General features: G+C 40.3%; 3 protein-coding genes across 4 annotated transcripts; 2 read left to right on the top strand and 1 right to left on the bottom strand.

Moving 5' to 3' along the window:
- Positions 1-204: 204 nt before the first annotated feature.
- On the top strand, positions 205-4,615 carry LOC104457260 (pentatricopeptide repeat-containing protein At4g37170). 2 transcript variants are annotated; one of them, XM_039300533.1, is made up of 3 exons: positions 205-2,732; positions 2,818-3,128; positions 3,648-4,615. In XM_039300533.1, the coding sequence occupies exon 1, from the start codon at positions 282-284 to the stop codon at positions 2,448-2,450; it is 2,169 nt and encodes a 722-aa protein (XP_039156467.1). In that variant the 5' UTR covers positions 205-281; the 3' UTR covers positions 2,451-2,732; positions 2,818-3,128; positions 3,648-4,615. The 2 variants fall into 2 exon arrangements, with proteins under 2 accessions (XP_039156467.1, XP_010070499.2); XM_010072197.3 differs by having other exon boundaries at positions 205-3,128.
- A 4,544-nt stretch (positions 4,616-9,159) lies between these two features.
- On the top strand, positions 9,160-13,226 carry LOC104457259 (L-ascorbate oxidase homolog). Its single transcript, XM_010072196.3, has 9 exons — positions 9,160-9,320; positions 9,392-9,556; positions 9,693-9,802; positions 10,443-10,713; positions 11,461-11,557; positions 11,671-12,016; positions 12,106-12,471; positions 12,557-12,635; positions 12,752-13,226. The coding sequence occupies exons 2-9, from the start codon at positions 9,413-9,415 to the stop codon at positions 12,953-12,955; spliced, it is 1,617 nt and encodes a 538-aa protein (XP_010070498.2). The 5' UTR covers positions 9,160-9,320; positions 9,392-9,412; the 3' UTR covers positions 12,956-13,226.
- Positions 13,227-22,245: 9,019 nt separating this feature from the next.
- Positions 22,246-23,888, bottom strand: LOC104457258 (dof zinc finger protein DOF2.4). The gene is made up of 2 exons (XM_010072195.3): positions 23,831-23,888; positions 22,246-23,658 (listed from the first exon to the last, which is right to left on the bottom strand). The coding sequence occupies exon 2, from the start codon at positions 23,629-23,631 to the stop codon at positions 22,549-22,551; it is 1,083 nt and encodes a 360-aa protein (XP_010070497.2). The 5' UTR covers positions 23,632-23,658; positions 23,831-23,888; the 3' UTR covers positions 22,246-22,548.
- Between the last annotated feature and the right edge of the window lie 265 nt (positions 23,889-24,153).

Genomic DNA, 24,153 nt, shown 5'->3' with positions numbered 1-24,153 from the left:
TGCAATCTAACCGAAAGATTTAAATGTAAAATTTAACAAAAATTAAGGGAGGATAAACTTCTCACAAATGTACTAGTCTGAGACTTTTTATTGTATTAGCCCAACATAAAATTAGATAATATTCTCCAATTTCATGAAATTGATTTTTTCCTCCTATCGAACAGCGCAAAAAATGGACATTCCAGCAAAATCAAAGAGAGAGAGAGAGAGCGCGTTGCCTTCGCGGTTTCCTTCTTCGCGAGCTTTTCACAAATGGCGGCCAGCGATGCTCTCGTCTCGCCATGACACGAACGATTTCGAGCGCCGCGTTCGTAATGCTGAAGTTGGGATCTCGCTCTCGCTCCAGCATGAGCTTCTTCGATCCCAAGCCCTGCCGTTCCCCGAGAATGCTGTACCTCGGCGAAAGACTCTTCTCTCGCTCTCGTTCCTCCCAAGCCCAGCAGCAGCAGCAGCAGCACGAGCCCAGCAGCCTCCGGAAGGCGTTCTTCAAGTCGGACGCCAGGAGGGACGGGATCGTGCGTCGCCTGTGCGAGGAGAAGAAGTTCAAGGAAGCCATAGACGTCATGTGCGACCAGAAGCGCCTGAGGGAAGCCGTCCAGTTGCTGGGTCGGATCGAGCGCCCCTCTGCTCTGGTGTACTCGACCCTCCTGCAGGCTTGCCTCAGGCAGCGAGACGTCGGAGCGGGCAAGATGGTCCATGCCCACATGGGTAGAGCCGGGTTCTCGCCCGGGGTCGTCATTTCCAACCGGCTCATCGACATGTACACGAAATGCGATAGCCTGGTCGACGCCCGGAAGACGTTCGATGAAATGCCTCACAGGGACTTGTGCTCTTGGAATACTATGATATCCGGGTACGCGAGGGCTGGTCGACTTTCGGACGCGAGGAGATTATTCGATGAAATGCCGGAGAGAGACAATTTTTCGTGGACCGCGATGATGTCTGGTTATGTTCGCCACGACATGCCCGGGGAGGCAATCGAACTGTTTAGAATGATGCAAATGCTTGAAAATCCAATGTTGAACAAGTTCACTTTTTCCAGTGCTCTTGCTGCGGCTGCAGCTATACCATGTTTACGCAAAGGAAAAGAGATTCATGGCCATATATTGAGACTGGGGTTGGAATCGGATGAGGTTGTTTGGAGTGCTCTATCGGATATGTATGGTAAATGTGGGAGTGTGGAGGAGGCTAGGCACATTTTCGATAGGATGGTCGATAGAGATGTTGTCACGTGGACAGCAATGATAGATCGGTACTTCGGTGATGGGAGGATCGAAAAGGGTTTTATGTTGTTCTCTGATTTGATGCACTCCAAGATTAGGCCGAATGAGTTCACATTTGCAGGGGTTTTGAATGCATGCGCTGATCATGCAGCAGAAGAGGTTGGTAAGCAGGTCCATGGGTACATGATGCGCAGTGGATTTGATCCATCTTCATTTGCAGAAAGTGCCCTTGTCCATATGTATGCCAAGTGTGGAAATATGGAGAGTGCAGAGAGAGTGTTTAGAGAGATGCCACACCCGGATTTAGTTTCATGGACGTCACTGATAGTTGGGTTTGCTCAGAATGGTCTTTTCAGAGAAGCTCTTAAATATTTTGACATGTTGCTAGAATCAGGTATTCGGCCTGATCATGTCACTTTTGTTGGGGTTCTCTCTGCTTGCACTCATGCTGGGTTAGTAGATAAAGGTCTTGAGTATTTCCACTCAATTACTGAACAGCATGGACTGACACATACTCCCGATCATTATGCTTGTATAGTTGATTTATTAGCCCGTTCAGGCCGTTTTAAAGAAGCTGAAGAGATCATTAGCACAATGCCAATGAAGCCTGACAGATTTTTGTGGGCATCATTGCTCGGGGGCTGCAGAATTCATGGAAACATAGAACTGGCAAAACAAGCATCTGAGGAATTATTTCAAATTGAGCCAGAGAATCCAGCTACCTATATCACTATGGCTAATTTGTATGCTACGGCTAGTATGTGGGATGAGGTTACAAAAATCAGAAAGATTATGGAAGATAGAGGAGTGGTGAAGAAACCCGGTTTGAGCTGGACTCAGATTGGGAGAAAGCAACATGTTTTCTTAGTCGGAGATACAACCCATCCAAAATCGAATGAGATACATGTATTTTTGATGGAGATGTCCAAGAGGATGAAAGAAGAAGGATATGTGCCTGACACAAATTTTGTGCTACACGATGTGGAGGAAGAGCAAAAAGTGCAAAATCTTGCCTTCCATAGTGAGAAACTTGCAGTTGCTTTTGGTATTCTTTCAACATCGCCAGGGACTCCCATTAAGGTGTATAAGAACTTAAGAACATGTGGAGACTGCCACACTGCTATCAAATATATCTCAAAGATTATGAGGAGGAAGATTATAGTGCGGGACTCAAATCGGTTCCATTGCTTTGAGAATGGAATTTGTTCATGTGGAGATTATTGGTGATCAGAAATATTTGAGTATGCCCAGCATCTGCATGGGTCTTATGAAGACATCATCCTGGTGGTCTTCCACAAAGACTCAAATCTTCTTGTTGAACAGGTTTCATGTCCATGTTGAATGCAGAGACTGCCAGTGCATGAGATTTAAATGACCTATCTCAGCGAGGTTTCCTTATTCGCGCAAATTATCTGGTAATTGGATACTCAGAAAGGTGGTTGCTCTTGGTGGCCAAAAACTATTATGATGCCTCCAATGGGAGTTCTGGGATTAAGTGACGTCAATCAGGTAGCCATAATGCAAAATGCAATTTTTATTTTTGAGAAGATGTGGCCCATATATCGATGATTGAGTTCATCTTGCTTTTCTCTAGTCCAACACAATCTTCAGAAGGCTTGCATCTTTATAGTTGATATTCGTTTCATCTTATTGCCTTTTGCTGGCTACATGTTCGAAAGAGAATCTTAGAGCTTATCCATAAGCTTTTCAACGTTCTTCAAATGTACAATCATTGTCTCTCCCATCAACATCATCATATCGAGGAACAATTTCGAGGGAAGATATATCTACTCAATTTCTCCTGTCAACATCGCTGCTCAAATTCCCCTCATTAGTTTCTGGACCCCTCCTTGCTGGTCCGGCAGTTGAAGTAGACTGATGTAGGACACAATCTAGAATCTACAGGTATGTACTTGGAAATTTGCAGTTGGATCACTCAATTTTGACTTGAATTACTGAATTTACTGTGCGATTGGTGCATTTGGACAATTTGTGGCTAATTTTAACCAATTACTGAATGTTTAGTCACTGAATGAGTGCAATTTCATCTCAGATGGTTAAAATTTTCTATGAACTTCTTTATTTTGTGGTTAATGAGAATCAGACAAGTTGCTATTTAGCAGAAATAATGATTTCAATTTAAACCAAGTCTATCTTACAAATAAGACAGCCTTGTCTTCTTGTAACAGTAGATTAAGCGAAAGGTTAGAGAAGTCCTATGAACATGTCATGGTCCCTATTGGTTGTGATATGGAATTATCTAATTGGCTGTCTTGATGTCCAAATGTCTCCTAACATATTGCACTGTGCTAGTCAAACTCAAGTAAATCCTAGCATGGAAAGAATTGATATTTATCATGAGTTGACACACCACCAATTTTTGTACAAAGCAAATTAAAGTTTCTATCTTGATTGTTCTTGAAGGTGGAATTTGACTGCAAGTGCTGCCAGACCAAGCCCCCGGGGGCCTTTCTTCTACAGAAAGTCACTTCCTCATGAATAATTGTATTGTCCACACAGCCTTGCTCAGCAATGGAAAGAGTGAGCAATGCTAAGGCTCCCCTAAAGCTGACTGATTATCTGAAAACATAAGCTAACGTGCTTAAACTTAAGGTCATCTCAGGATGCTCACTGTCCATACTGCTTCATAATCTGTTAACTTGCAGTCACAATGTAGCCCCTGTGTAGTGCACCCTAGTTTTTGGGATACCCAGAAGTCGAACCATGAGGTGGAGGGTTTAATTTTTTCTCTTGAGGCATGTATCTACATCTCATCCAGAAGTGGGGTGATGGGGCAACATGCCTGCTCCTATGCGGCCCACTGATCTGTGTGCCTGTGGGTTTTCCCTGGTTATCAAGAAAGGGAGGACAAAAAATGAAAACCTGCAGCTGTTGGCAGGAACTTCAAGGTCAAGAATGTTGCACTGCAGTCTCTGCTAACTATGTGAAGGTTAGTTAAAGCACATTGTTGCGTGATGGTCTGATCAGTTTTAAGACTTGGATGATGAATAACCTTATGATTTGTCTTTGTTAAACTATCGTTAAGGTTGTAGGAGCAGACCCCCAAGTGGACGCTCTTATTTTAGTTATTTGATCCACTAGATACCAGAAAAGCAATGTCTTTTCTATGAGGATATTGGCGATGATTCGTATCTAGTAGTTCCAAGGGATCTATACTTATTCATTTTGCAGTCTCCTAACTAGCTGGTAAGAGTAGGAACTATGGCTAGAGCCAGATGATGTTTGCTGCTGCGTATGAGCTTGACGCCCAAGGATTAGGGGCCACAACGTATTTGCTAATGCTAATTTAGTTTTGCGGTGAATCAAAAAGCCAAATAACTAGAGCCAAGGCGTTGATGGAGTTGATGCAATTTTATCTGCTCTGTTTCATAGAATTCAATCCATTTTGGATACCTTTCCATTTTCAATATTTTGAATGATTGTGAGCGTATTATATGGGGGATGCCAAAACTCCATCATAAGGGAAAAGAAAATGCATACCGTTTTAAATACAGATGGTATCGTCAGCTTTTAAAGTAGTTCCGTTCTTTTATCAATTTTATGATTGATAGGTTACATATATCATCCACATTTATATTTAGTTATGTTTGCATGCAATTTGCAATTCATCAAATCAGAGATGTGATCGAGGATTAGGGGTGAGCATATAGAACCACCCTAATCGGACTGAACCACCTAGTTTTCGGCGGTTCCTAGGGGCTCCAGTCCAGTTGCTGGTTCCATATGGAGTTGGTGATTTTTGGTCGGGTTCTTGGTTTCAAGATGGGAATTGGATCGCCCAGACCGGACCGATTTATTTTTTAAATTTGTTTTTATTTCTTAAAGAACAGTAGTGATTGTAGTGTGTAAATCCTAATCGTCTCTCATGCCTTGCTCTTTCCCTCACTTGCCTAAGTCGCATCCCTCTCGCTCCACTCTCAAACAGCACCATCTTCTCTCACTTGAGTCGCATCCCTTCCACTCGAGCTCAGTGCTTCCTTTCGTGGTCTCATCTTGAGTCTTGACTCTCGCCTCCCTCTCTTGCTCTATTTTTGCATCTCATCAAGGTAATATCCAATGCTTTGTCTTTTCGCTGTTTTGCATGTTGCATTTCCCACGGCTGGTCGTTCATTTTCACGAGACTTGTCGAATTCTAGCTGTGTGTTGTGCTTGCTTTCATTGTCCTCACCTGTTGTTGTGCTAATTCCACAAGCCTCTAAGGTTTTGCTCGGTAATGGCCGTTTCGTGAGGTGTTCTTCAGGTGCCTTTACCAAGATCTGCTTTTCTTGCTTCACAGAGGTAAGAGGGTTGATTGTTGTGGAATTTAATGCAACGATTGAAGAACTTGAATTGTTGTGAATCTGTTAGTTCCATTAGACCTCCCAAAAACCGGATTAGACCACTACTAGGACTAGGTGGTCCAATTATGGTTACGTTTGGTCGTCTGGATTTCTAATTGGAATAAGATTGGACGTGATAGAATATGAAATCTCAGGGATTTTGTTATATCCATGGTAATTGCATTTATAAAATCGGATATATTCACATTATATTATATGTACTATTTAATATGAACAGTATGTCAATATAAATGAACCACAAATTTCACAAAGGGAGATGGTAAAAATCTCTTTCGTCACTTTTGTCTACTTTATTCTTATTTTCCTTTTTTATTTTATTTTCCTCTCTTTTTTAATTAATTTCATTTTTTATTTTTTCTTCTCTTTCCATTATTCTCTAACAAAACTTTATTAAATAGAAAAATATACTAATATACCTAAAACACTAAAATAACAAAAATATGTGATATATATATTTTGTATTTATATTAAAAGATATAATTAAATTTGAATATATAATGACAAAAACTAATTTGTTATTTTGAATTTCTTATATTAGAATTCAAATATGATTTATATTGAAATATAATTTTAAATATGTTAATTTAAGAAGTCTGTTATTTTATTCTTATTATAGATATTAGAAATTATATCAACATTTATCCTATCTCTCTCATGGGATAATTTTATTTGGCTTATATCTTCCCCATATCTGACTAATCCTGTCTTGAGCAAACACCAAATGCAGGATATGATAAATTTTATCATAACTACCAAGCATAGCTTATGTGTTAACCGATCCTCTTGGTTTGATTTTTAGTCCCAAGGTGGGGATTGAACTACTTGGGAATTGATCACCCTTATTGAGTATCATACATAGCGATAATTTGACATGATCAATCATGTCATGGTGTTTCACCTTTCTATGGACACCAAACTTTTTTATGTGCAATTTTAATCATAAGGAGCAAGTTCAAAAGGAAGTAAAGCTAAATAGATATTGCATTCTTAAATGCTAAATATAACTAAAATGTTTGTTCTTAGAAACACTGAAAGACATCCAAACAGGTTTTCCAAGAGTTTAGTTCTTCAAGAAATATTTTCATTTCACGCGCCATACATTTTCCCGAAGTAGAAGGTGAAGAGAGAGACCAAATTGTCCATGTTTTGCAGCGAAATTCTGCACCATTTCTGCCATCCAAAGAAATATAAAAAAAATTATATATATTTATATACGTATATTTATATGCATTACTGGCAAGATTCAGAAAACCTAATCCAATTTCCTAACTTCACAACAACCGCCCGTTTCTGTCGGTAGCCCAACATCGGCAACCTTTTGTCTTCTGCTTTTTAAAAAATGTTGTTTCCTTCAAATCTGACCAGAATCTTTTGTTTGGTCTCTGTATGCGCTTTGAAAGCACAGTGACCCACCCCTCACATGGCGAATTGACAATTGCATGATATGCGTCATTTTCAAAATTTAGATTATTTTGGCCTGAACTTTTCTTCTTCCCAGAAAAAAAAAAATTTTATTTCAGAAACTGGTCTCCATCCGTATTAAAAGAATTTCCGGGTTAATGGGCAAATCTTTTTTTTTCCGACATTTCTCGTACAATCCCTTTGCAGGCGAGAGCATTTTTTATGTAGGTCGCGCACGAAATAAAAAGTCCGAACTTATCTACTCAATGAAACCCTTGTCTAATTTGGGACTCTCGTATTTTTCACAAAAAAAAAAAGGCATATATGTCAGCGGACACAAATGCTAAATTCAATGTCAGGCTGGTCCAAATTAAATAAATTCACCGGGCATCTTGCCGGAGTCGAGGGGTTGGAAATTAAAGACATGTGGACAGATGTCAACAACATTCATTGACAACGAAAGCTTACTTTTTCTAAAAAGAAAAATGATAATTAAAATCAAAATAAGCTTTGGGATATGCGACATAAAATTCAAAAAAAAAAAAAGTTTTTGCCTTTCCAATAATAAAGGCGTTTGACCCACAAAAAAGAAAAGAAAAGAAAAGGAAGTCGGTGGGTGAAATTCCGGGGTGTCATCAACTGAGTTATAGCCAACCTGTCTTGCAAATTGTTCTAGCTGGACTCCGGTGAGTATTCAAATTGCTTTGGAGGCGGATAAAACCTGAGCTTTTTCTGTCAAATGGATAAAACCTGAGCTTGAGTTTGGATAAAGAAATTGAATTCGGTGAGGGAAAGAATAAAGAAATATGCACGAACTTTCTCGTTTGCTAACGAGGATCCTTCCCATTGGCCCTCTCTCGAAACGAAGAGGAAATTTCGTGAAAGTGAAGTTGGGACGGTCATAGTCGATGCTGTCCAAACATGTGCATTTAAAGAGCATATAAACTTGCAGGTCGAATTAGAAATGACACGTGTTAATCAAGGAATGGGAGTCCTGCATGTTGGAATAAAATGGTGTAGAACCCAATCTTGGTAATATACTAGAAGAGAGCACCTATTTGTACCAATTTCAAAAGATGATATACAAAACAAGAAAATTGAAAGTCAAAGTGCTTTTGGGGAAATGCAAATGACGTTTATTAAAAATTCTTTGTAAGGGGACTTGGATTCAAATAAAATTTGGCCATTTTTTTTTTTTGCAAGGGGCTTTGGCTGCATCTTTTATATATTTTTTTTATTAAAAAAACTCAAACCATTCACTAGAGTCAGTGAAGGACTCAAGTCTTGGAGGGGCCACATCCAATGTCGATGGCTGTCAATTGAGGTCACTTGACTTGGGCAATCCCTGATGAGGGTCGCACGACCTAAGAGACTGATGCTTGGTCTCGTGACCTCAAGCGGCTCTTGCCATCCCTTTGCTAGATAGATTTGGCCTCATCAGCCCTCGTAGGGTAAACTCTCACACAAAAAATATGTACAATAACAAGGATGGACAAAATCGAAAAACTAAAGAATTGATGAGGGTGCTTTTGGAAGAAAAAAATGTTTAACTCTAATTTCAACCTTCTGCAAATGCTACTATTAAATGCCGGTCCCTACTTTGGATTTTCAACATTCCTAAGACTAGCATTTGATCGAACGCTATTCGGAAAGGCTTACCCAACACTCTAGCATTACTTCAAGAGGTTTTGAAGGTCAAAAACGTCTCGAAAAATATGAACCAAAGGCACCCTTGAAGAGGATATGGTGGTAAGATTTTTTTTGGTAAGATTTAATCGTCAAAGAACACCAAAGTTATTTTTTAATTATTATTGTTTTTATCATTTTGTTAAATGCATGTGTACGCTTTAAATGTTCTTTATATTTGTTTACCTAACTTTGGTGCGAAGCCAAATTCCATCAATCATCAACGCGGAAACGCGTGAACCCGCGCCGAATGATATCGTATCATTAGTCCCAACCTCACTCAGACAAAACATCTCATCATCGTGCATGAACCTGGGCCCTGTCTTCTACTTCTACCCAACCTCAAAAACAGAGCAAGCACTGTATAATAAATAAATTAAATAGAAAAAAAATCAAATGAAAAAAAAAAGAGCCTTTTAGAAATAAAAAAAAATGATAATAACAAAAAATTAACAACAACAACAGCAGCAATAATGATAATATTGGCACCCATATTGAGTTAAGAGCTCTGTTTCCCGCGTCTGTCCTTATTTAAGGCTCTGCACCTTGCGAACTGCTCCCACCCATCTCCTCCACAAGACTCTCTTTCTCTGCCTCTCTCTCTCTCTCTCTGTACCTTCGTTCCGATCACCATCATCCCTGAAATCTGGTGAGTTTTGATTCCTCTCTGTGTTATCTCAAGAATGCCAGAGGACTATGGACTGATTCCCATCTCTCCAGCTTCTTGCGGGTGCAGTGGCAATGGCAATGGCGAGACTGGCGCGCCAGATCTGCGCCGTCCTGGCTCTCCTCGGCGCGTCCCTGGCGATGGCCGACGACCCTTATAGATTCTACACGTGGACAGTCACTTACGGCACCATCTCCCCGCTCGGCGTTCCCCAGCAGGTTTCTTGATTTGCGCGACTCTGCCTCTCTGTTCTGAAGTGTTTTCAGGGTTCGTGAATGAGCTGGTGAAGACGTTTCCAGCTCTCTGCTTTTGTTTCCTCTTCTTCTAATGATTGTTTTTTTGGGGGTTTTGAAGGTTATCCTGATAAACGGTCAATTTCCTGGGCCAAGGCTCGATGTGGTCACCAATGACAACTTGGTGCTCAACCTGATCAACAAGCTGGACGAGCCTTTTCTTCTTACTTGGTGAGTGTCGGTATGGTCGCATATGCTGTTTTGGCTTAAGCTGTTGTTTTCCCCCTTTTTCGGGTCCGCCATTGGAACCATCTTTAGTACATCTGCACTATTTTTGCTGAGGGTGTTGCTAACTGCAGTAGTCGCCTTCGCATACTCTCTTTTCAAGTTATTGATTTTGAATAGCAAAGTCAAGAAGGAAATACTTTCTTCTCGCATGTTTTCCTGTTTTAGAAATCCTTGATTTGGAATGTGGCTTACACTTACCCGGCCTAAAAAAGTGGGTTTCATGTCAATTCATGGATCTAGCAGCATTTGCAGAAGCAGTTGAATATTTATTTATTTTTTAAAGTAACGACATTCGAACATATTCTTCCTTTTCGTGGAGTCTCTATGCTTCTAGGAAAGCTAGTTCTGCCAGATATTTGATGCTTTGCTTGCACGCTTACGGGACATAAGAGAGGAAAAATAGACTAGTCAATTGTATGAAACTGCATTTGGCCAAGTTATTTAGACCGCTTTGTGTCCTGAAATATCCAAAAATAATAAACAATTTGACCTACTTTTGTTTAACTGTGCTTCTCTTGCATACATAGTCATCTTACTTGGGATAATTTTAGTGATTATAACCCGCTTGGTACTTCGCAATCAGGAACGGGATCAAACAGAGGAAGAACTCATGGCAAGACGGTGTCCTGGGCACAAATTGTCCCATCCCTCCAAACTCTAACTACACATATATCTTTCAGCCCAAGGACCAGATTGGTTCCTACACATATTTCCCCTCGACCGCCCTTCACAAGGCTGCTGGCGGATACGGAGCACTTAATGTCTATCAGAGAGCTCCGATTCCTATTCCTTATCCACCTCCTGATGGAGATTTCACGTTGCTCATTGGTGATTGGTTCAAGACCAGTCATAAGGTGCGGACTATGTTTCTCTAGTTATTTATCCATTTCTTTATCCCTTTCCGTAGATGAGTGCATTCACAGAAGTTTTATGTGCTCAGTTCAATCAATGTCCTTCGATCGATTAAAGAATGTTATACTCTGAGCTATGCATCTCTTGTACGATGTACATATCAAATAGCTTGCTGACTCTTGTCATGCTGCGAAGTTTGCAAATTGTTTTTGCCATGTTGATGCATTTGCCATTGGCTGCAAAATTTCTCGTGGACATTGTTCAGTTGGGCCAGAACGGCTAAGATTGTGAACATTCTGTACCAGCTAGCTAGTCAATCTTTGATTGTTCATTCGTGACAGTACAGTAGCCTGTATTTGAGGTTACCACTGATTGGAGGTTTTCCTTCTCTTTGAACCCAAACATTGAAAGGTTTTTTTCTTTTTTGAACTCACAACTTTCTGTCTTTGCATTAATGCTTCCTCTGACGTTAGAAGTAACCAGAGATATTTGAAAACTTGGAATCATTTTAGTGTCGGATCAGATTTCCTTTCCTGTTTCTGCTGATGCCTGGCAATCGATGTGAGAATTGTTGAAAATAAAGTGAACATTGATAGGGTTCTTGGTTATTACTTGTATGTCAAGCTTTTCCTTAGTCAAATATCTTGTTACCTTCTTGAGAACTGAAATTTAGGAAGGTGGTTGCTCGTGTCTGCTCCGGTCTCCTACTCTTTCTTACACCGTCAATCTTTACTCTTTGCCACTTGCAGACATTACGCCAGACCTTGGACTCTGGAAAATCTCTTCCTTTCCCTGATGGTGTCATTATAAATGGCCAGCCTCAGGCGACTTTTGCTGGTGATCAAGGTAATTCATTCAAACGTTGATTTTGCCATTCCATTTTGCTATAAAGTGTCTTCTCATGTCATGTAAACACAGCCCTTACACCAATTGTTGCCTCTCAACTTCATTTCATTCAGGTAAAACGTACAAGTTCAGAATCTCAAATGTCGGGCTGTCAACCTCGTTGAACTTCAGGATCCAGAGCCACACACTAAAACTGATCGAAGTTGAAGGATCTCATACAGTTCAGAACATATACGACTCCCTTGATGTTCATGTTGGCCAATCGGTAACTGTCTTGGTGACACTAAATCAGCCACCGAAGGACTACTATGTCGTTGCATCAACTCGGTTCACGAAGACTGTCCTCACCGCGACAGCCATTCTCCACTACTCAAACTCACACAGTTCAGTTTCCGGGCCTCTGCCAGCTGGCCCGACAATTGAAGTTGACTGGTCCATGAAACAAGCTAGAACCTACAGGTACATAGGATGGTACTTGTCAACAGTTTGTGATGCATTTATCAATATAAGATATAGATCTGCGACTTACATATTGATTGTCCTTGAAGATGGAATTTGACAGCAAATGCTGCTAGACCAAACCCCCAAGGCTCTTTCCACTATGGAAAGATCACACCATCAAGAACGATCGTGTTGGCCAATTCGGCCCCTCTCATCAATGGAAAACAACGTTATGCTGTCAATGGGGTCTCCTTCATCAATGCTGATACTCCTCTTAAACTTGCCGACTATTTCAACATTCCTGGAGTATTCCGCACAGATTCTTTGCAAACTAGTCCATCCGGCGGTTCTCCATCCATCGCCACCTCTGTGATTCCGGCCTCCCTGCATGACTTTATCGAGATTGTCTTCCAAAACAACGAGAACACCGTTCAATCCTGGCACCTCGATGGCTATGATTTCTGGGTTGTTGGGTGAGTCGATCTGCATCTCTCAGCACATTGATTTCTCTATTTGAGTCAGTCAGAATTTCTAATCTTTATTTGCTTCGAAATGCAGGTATGGTAATGGGCAGTGGACACCAGCCAGCAGGAGCAGCTATAATCTTGTCGACACACTCACAAGACACACAGCTCAGGTAACTCCTTGGTCATTCTAATTGTGAATCAATTAGAGGTTACCTTCGTGTTTGTTCTCCGTAACTGTGATTTTCTTCTTTGCCTTAACTCTTTAGCCTCATCCAAAATCTTGCAGGTGTATCCAAATTCATGGACCAGCATATACATGTCATTGGACAACCAAGGCATGTGGAATGTGCGATCGGCAATATGGGAACAGCAGTATCTCGGGCAGCAGTTCTATCTCAGGGTCTGGAATCCAGTCCAGAGCCTCGCCAATGAGTACAACATTCCCTCCAATGCTCTGCTCTGTGGCCAAGCTGTGGGACGACACCATTAGAAAGACGAATTTTAAACTGTTTCTATAATTTATTCATTCAATTAGTCATGAAGGTATGACTGCAGAGAATTGAAAAGAAGTAAAGAAGCTGTTCCCCATTAGTTTCCTAGTTCTGAGCCAGTTACATGTACGGGATTCATAAGAAAGCTATTTATTAATATTCATTTCAGTCCAAAATCCAAATCATATGGTTCTGGGCGTCCTAAAGCTCAGCTTTTAAATCTAACAGAAGGATTCAAATGCCGTTAATCGGACAGTTTGGTTTGGGCCATATTTGATGTTAATCTCTTCTCGGGTTTTTCCCTCTTTTGGGCAATGCTTTCTTCTCAGAGTCTGGTTTCATATTGTGGTCATCTAACCGAACCGAAAATATGGTTCTGGCTATCCTAAAGCTCAGCTTTTACATCTAACAGAAGGCTTTGAATGCCGTTAATCCGACTGGTTTGGTTTGGGCCATATATGATGTTAATTTCTTCTCCAGTTCTTCTCTTTTTTGGGCAATACTTTCTTCTCAGAGTCTGGTTTTGTATTGTGGTTATCTAACCAACCCAAAAATCTGGTTCACATTGAGAACTTATTGTGTTAATCAGCTTCAAGATCAGGCCAACATGTCTTGGAGCAAACTCAAGTTATTGCCAAGCATTTTTATAGCTGGACTGGACTGACCTTTTTGAGTTCAGTACTGTCTTGGCCTTTGGTGCGTTTCAAATCCATGTGCCTTGTGGGCCAAGGACCTGGAAATTCAGGCAAACTACTGAACCAATATTGCCCAGTGAACCGGATATTGCCCGTGGGTTTTGATTTCAATCCTGTCCCCATGTTTTCTCTTCTCCAAAGGTGAACTTTGGCCAAATTCATATCGACACCTAAATTTTAGCTATCATATTTAGTTCTTTATTGCATAAGAAAATTAAAGGTTGATCCAACTCATAAACCAAAATATCATTCACTTTGATTTGCATTTGCATTACACTTGGGATCCGTATGGCATTAATATGATTTAGGACTGATACATACATGAGTTGCATGTCATGCAGTTGCACACGCCCCGGCCACAGAGGACAAACGAGGGGTCTCTCTCTCCGTACCCTTATAGACCCAAAAGGAAAAAAGGAGAGTTCGGCCAAATTTCCGAGTAGACAGAAAGAAGGAGAAAAATCGAAGAAAGAAGACAAAGAAAAGAAGCTTTTTTTCCTTCTTCTGACATGGACTAAAATGAACTCTGTCCACACACGAGAGAAGAAAGCAAGCTCTGCACACAGAGAGAGAAAGTGAGCTGCGAGGGGGGGAGCACGAAGAGTGAGAGAGAACAGAAAGGATCAGAAGCGAAGCGAACTGGGAGAGGAGTGGGTCGTTTGCGCCTCCGGCTCGGCCGTACTCCGACGCCTTTGCCGTCCTCCATAGAGGCCTGGAGGCCTTCTCTCTTCGACGACCACTTCCGGTAAGCCCCTGTTTTGTTTGTTTCGAGTCGATTCTTCCTAGGATCCCAGCTCCGAGACGTGCGAGGCGACCGGACCGAGTCGGACATATCTCCAGTTCGCCATCGATTCGCCGTCGCCGGCCGAGCCGGGTAGGGCCATCTTCCGGCGACGACGTCCTCTGTTTCCTTGTGCTCTGTTTTTCCATGTCCAGGAGCGAGTTCGGTGATATAAGTCAAAGTGAGATATAGGTTAATTTCGGAGCTGGGCTTATTTGGGATGCACTAAAAGTTGGTGTAAAATGGTCTTTGATGTGAGTGGGCTTAAGTATTTCCTTTGATAAATTGAGGCTTGATCTTGGCTATGGTCCGATTGGGTTTGAATCATTGAGCCCACTTCTTCAATTAGGCTTTTAGTGTTCATGTCCATGACCCAAACCCATAAGTCGTTATCCGACCACATTCGATTTCGAGTAGTTTTCTTTTAAAATATGCAAAAATCTCTAATAAAAAAGATTTCCTTTACCCAAAAACTGAACAAACTTTTAGGGCTTTACAATGGGGTCTTTAATGTTGCTAGAGAGAAATGCCAGTTTATTGTTCGCGCATTTTTATTTTGATGATTACTTGATTATTGTTTCCCTTTAGCCTAATTATGAATAAAACCTTACGACTCATAATTAGCGAGAGGGTTACATGAACATTTTGGTTAGCAATTGAACAAGATTGAGGTACCGAAATGGCACTAATTGGACAATTAATATTATCATGTCCTTGACCCTAGACTTTCTAATTTGTAGAAATAAATTAATTCTCTCATTACTTTCCTTGGGTATTTGATCGACTCATCATAAATTGATTAGTGATGACTCTTATATAAAAATAATTTTCTTGTTAAGAACTTGGATCATTAGTCATGAATTGATATGTGTTTAGGAGAGCTCGAGCTAAGTTTAAGTTTAAGTTTAGTAATTTATTAGCCGAATCCCTACGTGGTTTTCTTGAGGTAAGATTGCAATAGTTCTTCTTACTTGTTTTTTCACACCAATGGGGCTATAATTGGCCAAGACATACTGGCTTATGACTAACGTTATCGATACTAAAATTATTAAGGCTTAGGTAAAATTTGACTTCTCTCTCATTAGCATTACAAATCCACACCAAAAATAGGCTTCATTTGTTTTGAGAAAAAATATTTTATGAGAAAATGTTTTTCTCATTTTTTGGCATTTGATTTGCTTAGAAAAAATAAGTCAATTAAAAGTTTTTTCCTAATCAACAAAATACCTATACTCAAATTTAGGAAAATAATTTTCTCTTCAAAAAATAGAAAATCATTTGTTAAAGTATGACTAAGTATGATGCTTGGACACAAAACTCTATGTTTGGACATGGAAACCCCAATGTTAGTTCCCGAGTCCTTGACGTTTGAGATCAAGTCTCCAATGCTTGGGCTTAGATCCATCGAGGTTGGGCTCGGGGCCTTGGTGTCCCACCTGAGTCCACGAGGTCGAGCCCGGGATGCCAAGCCCCTGACACCCATGCCTAGGTCTATCGAGGCTGTCCTAATGCCTTGGCACCCTAGGTCCACAAAAGCTGAGCGTGGGATCAGATCCCCAACATCCGATCACGGTCCCTAACACTCTAGCTTTGTGGTCCCTAGCACTTAGGTCGAAGTCTAGAAAGATCATGATGGAGTCCTTGATGCTCGGGTGCAAGTTTTTGGTGCGCGAGCCAAGGTCTATCAAGGTCGAGACTTGGGACCTGGTGCCCATGCATGAGTCCCTCGAGGTGGAGCCTAGGACCCCAATGCCTGTTCTTGGGTCCATGGTGGTTGGGTTTGGTACCTCAAGGCTCGAGCCTCGGTCCATCAAGGTTGGGCGCAAGACCTGGGTACTCATGACTTGATCCCTAACACGTGGGTCGGGGGCATCAAGGCTAACCTGAGACTTTGGTACTCGTACCTAGTTCCTTGCTACCCATTCGTGAGTTACTACTACCCAAATTATATAAGTTTATTTAAAAAAAAAATCAAACCAAATTTTTATATCAAATGACAGGAAATATTTTTCAATTTATTCTTAGGTTTCAAGTATACACTAGAAAATAGTGTCTTTTCCTATTCTGGAAAATACTTTTCACAATTGTCACATTTTTCACGACAGTTTTAGTTAATTTTTGTGCTTAATCCTAACTCTATGACCAAGTGTTCTTTGGTATGGGTATGAACGAGGGAAACCAATCGTGAGCACTTCATGTTCCATGCTCAATAGGGTTGGCCTTGCAATTTGACTCGAGCGACATCTATAGTGAAAGTCGACTCGAGTTATTCCAGTATCTTACTGAGTTGAGTTTGAGTGCGTTTTAGTACCTGTCTCGATTCAATTTGTTACTTGACCGAGGCATTTATAGGTTTGAATGCTGATATCACACGCCTGGGTTGGTGGCATGTCTTTTTCTCGAGATTTATCTAGTACTTGCAAAATATATACACTCCATTGGTCAATGTTTGTTATCTCTCACTAAGATTTGTCTCCAAAAGTCCATGATTTAGCATATTTTCATAAAAAGAAAAAAGAAAAAAGAATTGAATCGTTTTACTTGCAAGGAGACAGTTGAGAAGAAACTTTTCATGTTCAACTCTAGGGAAAAGTATTAAAGAGTCCTAAACCTTTGCATTTGTGCCAATTTAGTTTTAAATCTTTTATTGATGTCAATTTAGTCATAAACATTTTCATTTTGTGCCAAATTAGTCATTTCTAGCTAAATTTGATCGGATTTTACTAACTCGGCACCGATCAACCTAATGTTGACAAATTTTAATAATAATTTATATTTTTTGAATTATTTTATTTTATTTCATATTTTTTTTTTCTCTTTCTCCTTCCTCCAGTCGATCGTCGAGCTTGGCAATCGGCCAAAGGCAATGGCTGGCAAGCCTCGCCGACCATTGGCGAGGCTCAAGCCCTTGCCAAAGGCCACAAGGGTGACCTTGCATTGGGTGGCGAGGCTCGCCCTTGTCAGATTTGGCGAGGGTCAAGCCTTGCCAACCATGGGCGAGGCTGCTCAAGCTGCGAGGGCAACCTCGTGTTGGGCTCACCCCTTGCGCTAGGCTGGTGAGGCTTGCCCTTGTTGGCCATGGGGGAGGCTCGACCTCGCCAGATTCAGCGAGGTTGAGCCTTGCTTGGCCTCTGGCGAGGCCGCCTAGGCCATAAGGGTGGCCTTGTGTTGGGCTGGTAAGGCTCACCCTTACCAGATCTGGCGAGGGTCAAGCCTGTTAGCCATGGGTGAGGCTTGACCTCATTGGATTTGGTGAGGGTCACTTTGCTTTGAGCTCACTTATGGCCGGCGAGGGCAAGCCTTGTTGCCCAGCACGAGGCAACCCTCATGGCCTTTGGCGAGGGCTCGAGCCTCGATAGTGACCGGCAAGGCTTGCTAAAGGCCGGCAAGGTCGAGTCACCTTTGGCTGGTGATCGAGATCTAGTGACTAGCTGGAGGAAGGATGAGGAAAAAGAAAAGAAAAAGAAAAAGAAAAATAAAAAGAAAAAAAAAAATAAAAATATATCAAAAAATATTAAAAAATTATTTACGTTAGCATTGATTGTGTCATGTCAGCCGACCAACGCCTAATTAGCAAAATTTGGCCAAAATTAGCCGCAAATGACTGAATTGGCACAAAGAGAAAAAATTTAGAACTAAATTGGCACAAATACAAAAGGTTTAAGATTTCTTTGATTCTTTTTCCTTTGATTTTATAAAAGAGATGAAATTGAAGAAGAATCATCGATGAACTAGATTTCATAACAACATAGAGAGAATGAAATAAAATCTTATCAAGGTAATTTGATTTGTTTTGGCAATATGCTCTTTAGGCACTTGAACATGCTTGGATCACATCTAGACAAATATAAGCAAAGTGATGGAGGAAAAGAAGGCAAAGCAGATTCTTGTAATAGCAGTGAGTGACATGAGAGTAGCCTTAACCGTGAAAACAAAGTTGTGGGAGAATAACACAAGCGTTGTACTGCTAGTGAAACAATGGAGTGTTGCACTATAAATGGTGAGAATCTAGTAACCCAAAGCATGCTAGCTTAGGCTCTAAGCTGTGTAGCATGAGGCATGTGGCATCCCGTGTAAATCAGTAAGGATCACCTTGTAAGGTTAAATGCTACTAGATGACACGTAACAAAGAAATATTGTGAGAAAATGGTGAAAAGAAACCCAACCAAGAAGTGAAATAAAACATGAAACTATGAACACCCGAGCAGTTGAGGATACTACTAAGGCCATGACCACATAATGTTGTAGGAATTGGGTCCAAGCTTATTCTAGCCCATTCTCATTAATGGACTCTTGGTGTATACGAAGGAGTGCAGTTTGTTTGATGAATTCCTACTTCTCTAATTATCTTGAGATGTTTAGAATTTTCAAAACTCTATGAACATGTGGAAGAAAAATGCCATTCCCACCAAACCATGACATAGCTTGCTCAAATAAGATTTAAGGTGTGCATTTTCTACCTTTGATTCCCAATAAGTACGTTTTTAAAGCCTCTCTTTTTTTTCTTTTTTTTTTTCCTGAATTAAACCTTCTCTTTCAAATGTAAAGTGTATGTTCACGCCTGAATTTCATCAATCACTTGTTCCAACTCTTAATATCAATTATTTTGAACCAAAGAAAAAAGGAAAACTTTTAGGTGGAATAGTTTACAATATCTTCACTCCCAATACTTAGATACAAGTAGAACATGGAAAGGCAAGATGCCCATGACGTGCATGTATGGGATGAAGCAAATCCTCATTGGATTTGATTTTTCCGTTAGATGGGGCTTGTACATGTTCAGTAGTACCTTATGAAAATACTTAGCTGGTATGAAATGTTCTTGGTGTTAATTGAGTTTTCATGTACGAGTCTCTTTGATATAAAGTTATGCCTATTGATGCAATGATCCCTATAGAAAGTGATGAGCGAGAATTACTATTGGGACAATTAGACTGATAAAACAACAGTAACCACGGATAGAATTCTCACTTAACGAGGTCAAAGTGTTATATGTTTCTATGTAGCTATTGGTCAAAAAGCATCTTTTTGTGGCTAAGGTAGCAAACAGTCTCCAGGAAAAGGGAGCTAGGGAATACACTGTTGTGTTGGCCAAAACGACAGATTTTCTTGCTGCCTTACTAGATGAGTTTTAACTGATGTTGCATTGGTTATAGATGGACATTCATTCAATTTACATGATTCTAATCATGAAGATATCATACGTCTATGAAATATCAGTCTATTTTTTAGTTTGAAAATCAATTTAAACATATATCTCTAATGCAATGTGTTAGATCCACCCCCACTAACTCGAGTACCACGTGGCAAATGTAAGAACAATCTCTTTGTTTCAGCTTAAAAAATTCATAACTAGTTATATAGAAGGGAAATCTAATAACTAAGTAAATACAACCTCATTTCTTGCATTCAAAAGGGGGTTAGTTATATGCTTCGAAAACCATAAAATAACAATTTTAAGTTAATCAAGGAGAGCTTAAATATCCTGCTCGCTTCACCTAAGTATCGCTTTGCATCTTCAACCTTTTATTCCTTTCAATTTTGTGCTCTACTTGTAGAACCTAATAGTACCATATTGCCCTTTTATCAATAAAGGAAAATCCAAATGAGGATTTAGACAAGTGGTTAGGGCAATTCGAGAAGAAAAATGATAATTTGGTCCAATTCGGAATTTACTCACAAAATTGAGAGCGCGTGTTAGAGATTTCAAGAGTAAGAAACTTGGGATTTTCACAATCATTCATTTTCCCGAAACAAATAGAGTTTTTGTAATGTTGATCTTACATTGTGTTGAGAGAAATAAAAATTGTTTACTTCTCTTGGATACGCTAAACGCGGGAGATTTCACAATGGAGTTTCGTTGAAGTGTGACATTGTGACATCTGGGCCAATCAGGTAAATTCATTCTGTCCATTCTTACAGTAAAAAACACATGCTTTGCATGGTGGACACGGGGTGCTGTTTTAATGATTAGCAATGAAGTATTAATTAACTTTTGTTGTGACGGTCACCTAACCCTAGTCATTCATGTAACTAATTTTATATATTGGTACTAAGAACCCCGATCGCGTCAACCAAACAATTATCATGTTGGATAGATGTAAACGAATCTTTCCAAGTTATTAATGCATGAACATAGAAGCTCTTTCCTTTCTTTTTCACACTTTCTATATCAACTAAAATCTAGTCTTTCTTGTGTCGTATTACCAGTAACATTACGATATTTCACTTGCTGGCCTGAGCATTTATGCATGGATACTGTCTGCCTCATCGTCCCCCGACCATAAAATCACCACCCGAAAACTTAACCTTAGTCTGGCTTTAAACAAGCCTAGAGAAACAAGATCACAGGCCTACTGATGTTGGCAAAATGATATTTCTCAAAATGGGCAATCGCAAGTTACAAAGTTACGTGAAAATACTTATTTCAAATGAGAACTAAACTTAGATAATTGGCCGATGCTCAAATAGGGAATACCCAAATAAGGAGTTCTTCTACTTGCCTTGGCACGAGTGGACCTTGGCCATGAAGTATCCAAAAATTATGAAGCTTTTTCATATCAAAGGAAGGAGGAAAAAATATACATATATATAATCAATAAGAAACATAATCTAAAAAACAAAACTTGATGGAGTGGATAAGCAAAGAGTAATTGCAGCCTCAAAATTCTCGTTTTATGTGAAAGAAAAATATCATATATTACACATATTTGATGGATGGAAAAGGCCCAGAAGAATAGTAAGATGCAATTGCCAAGATAAAACTTAAGGTTCAAACTACAAGATAAAACTCGAGGTTCAAACCATCCCAGATGTAATTATTCCCCCCCGCCCTCTTTATTCTTACAAAAATAATAGTGCCACGATCTAATTCGTACCAAAGGTTGAGAATAGCTTTTTCATCGGTTTTTACGTTTCAAGTGTGGAAAACGTTGTTTGTCTAGAATAATCTTTGATGGCGCCTATGCTTTTCATAATTGTGAAGCCAAAACAACAGTTTTCTAAAGAATTTGGAACTAAAAAGGAAATTGTTTTGAGTGTTTTCCAACTGAAGGGTGATCAAAAAGTGAAATTTCATGAAAAATTCCTCATGATTTACCTATTACTGACTATATATGAACAACAAACTATGAAGAGAAGAAAATAGAAAATTTGAAAACAACCAATGCCAGGAAAGCAGAAAATTGGAAAGGGATAGAGCTTTCAGAAATCACGAAAACAAGGATGAAATGGGAAAGAAATAACATAAAATCATGGTCAAAATTACAAAATAGGAGGTGGACACAATAGCATCGTCCAAAAATAGCGAGCAAAAATCAAAAGCACTTGCGAATAGAAAAGCAAGTTCACAGTGTTCTATATCATTCTCCATGCTAAATCTACGAAGCTAGAAAAAGAGAAGGCAAGTGGCAGACAAAAACTTTTACAGGGTCTTTGACGAAAAGGCTGCGAATAGGAATCCTCCCTTTAAAAACTTTGGTTCGATTAAGAATTAATGAAAATTTCCCTGCATAGTACCCTCATAAAACTTCGTGTTCCTCATCAACTCCAAGTTAAAAAACATGAAGGAGAGAAAGAAACAGAATCTTCATGTCATGTGCCACACACTAACTTGGAAACTACCGTCATAAATCTTACGTTCATATGCTATCTCTACGAAAGTTACAAACCCTAAAATGTTTTTGAGTCGACCAAGACGATAAGCTTTTAAGCTTCCCAAGTAAGATCTTGCAATTTTATTTGTTTTTTCCTTAATGTTCAGCAAAAGACTAATGAAGAAAAAGAGCATAAATATATTCGTCTACATCCAACCTCAAAGAAACACTTGATTTTTTCATTTCTAAATTTCTTGGTTCCTTGGTACAACCCCAGAAGTTGGACACACAACAAAAGAGCATTAAGCACACACCACACTAAAAGAGAAAAGTAACAAAACTAATTAAATTTGCATATATAGCTTTAGAGAGCTGACGCTAAAGTCTAGCTCATTAAAGCACACAATCCCAAAGAAAAAGCAGAGAAGAAACTATCACAACCATGTCCTAAGCTAATTTTGTGAAAACAGAGAAAATGAAGTGGCATGCATAAAATTCATCAGAAAGAGTGTGATTTGTCTCTAAGGATATGAACCATTTGCGTTGGGAAGATCTGACACACAGAAAGCCGGGTTCCAGTACCCGAGTTCACTTGTCGCCGTGGCTGGGACTGACTCTAGAATGGACGAGGACAGGGAAGATGACAGCGGCGGGGTACTTGCCACGCTGCTTAGAATTGCCGGCGAGTGCTCACTGTAACCATAATTATTACCTGTGGAAGCTCTGAGCCTTTGGTATAGCGATTGTATCCCGGAGTTTTGAGCTTCACCACTGAGGATAATACCATTTTGTTGGTGATGGCTGAGTTGGTGTGGGACTTGTTGATGGTTACCTCTCAAAAAGGAGGTGCAAGAGGAAGGAACATGAATGAGAGGGTCAATCATGCCCAGGTTTCTCGCATTATTCATTGCACTCTCTGCAATTCCTGGCTCAGGCATCATGTGGTTTCCAATCAGATTGGTCTCTTCCTTCAGAGTCATAAAGGGAGAGGCTTGGTGACCAAGGCTACTAGGGTTAGGGTTCTGATTGGCTCTCAGGAGGGCCAGGATGTGGGAACTCTGGGGTGAGGCCCAAAGGACCTGGCTCTGTGAGATTTCAGGATCGAAAGCACTGACAAAACTCGACCGTCCGATCTCAGACGATAAGTTCTTGAACTTGGAAGCGCTCGATTTGGAGGCAGAGGATGACACAGCTGAGCTCTTGTTCTTTCTGCATCCTCCTCCGATAGGAACATTCCTTAGTGCTCCTCCTTTGGTCCAATAGCGGCGGCACGTCTTACAGAAGTGGCGAGGCTGCGTGAGGTTGTAGTTGTTGTAGTAGCAAAACTTGGTATTTGCAGAATCACAGCGTGGGCACCTCAGGTTCTCGGGATTTGATGAGTTCGTTGTTGTCGAAGTCCCGTTACCGGTGGTTGTTGCCGTTGCCGTCGCTTGTGCTGTCGTCTTTGTGATGGCAGAGGAGGAAGAAGAAGGAGGCGAAGGCGTGGGAGATGGAGAGAAGCAAGGAGAAGGAGAAGGCATGCCCTCTAAAATAACCGCGCCATGGTTCATGGAGATTTTCCTCTCTCCTATAAGTGCAGGACTTCCCAACAGCTCTTGAATCATCTTTTTTTCCCCTCTCTTTGGGTGGATCTAACAACAATCCAAAAACAAGAAAAGCAAAGATGAGGGAGTCTTTTTGAGTAGTGCAAAAGCTAAAGCAAAGTAGGGATTTTTCCTTTCTTTTTCCTAGTATATATTACTGTGGATATGATCGAGAGGGAGGGAGAGAGAGAGAGCGAGAGAGAGAGAGAGAGGGGCACACATTCGCTTGCCCTAGGAAGTTGAGTTGAATGGCTTTTTGTCGACGAAGTCTTCGTGGGTGGTGGATGGTTCAAACTTCAAATGTAGATATAGTACACAATAGGCTCCTTCCATTATAAGTTTAATTTTTATTTTTATTTTTAAATTTTTTGATAAAAGCCCATTCCAAAAATCACAGTTTTGAGTTAGTTTCCTGCTACAGAGAACATGAACTGGAGATAAGATTTAGATAACTCATATAGCAATTAACCACCGAAAATGGTCACGTCATATGTCGCAAATGTTCGTCATCATCTTCGCCGAGTGTAGCAGACATTTGGCAAT

This window comes from Eucalyptus grandis, chromosome 8 (assembly GCF_016545825.1).
Source record: "Eucalyptus grandis isolate ANBG69807.140 chromosome 8, ASM1654582v1, whole genome shotgun sequence".
NCBI lineage: Eukaryota > Viridiplantae > Streptophyta > Magnoliopsida > Myrtales > Myrtaceae > Eucalyptus > Eucalyptus grandis.
Note: the sequence above shows the minus strand (reverse complement) of the source record. Positions and strands in the feature narration are given on the sequence as shown.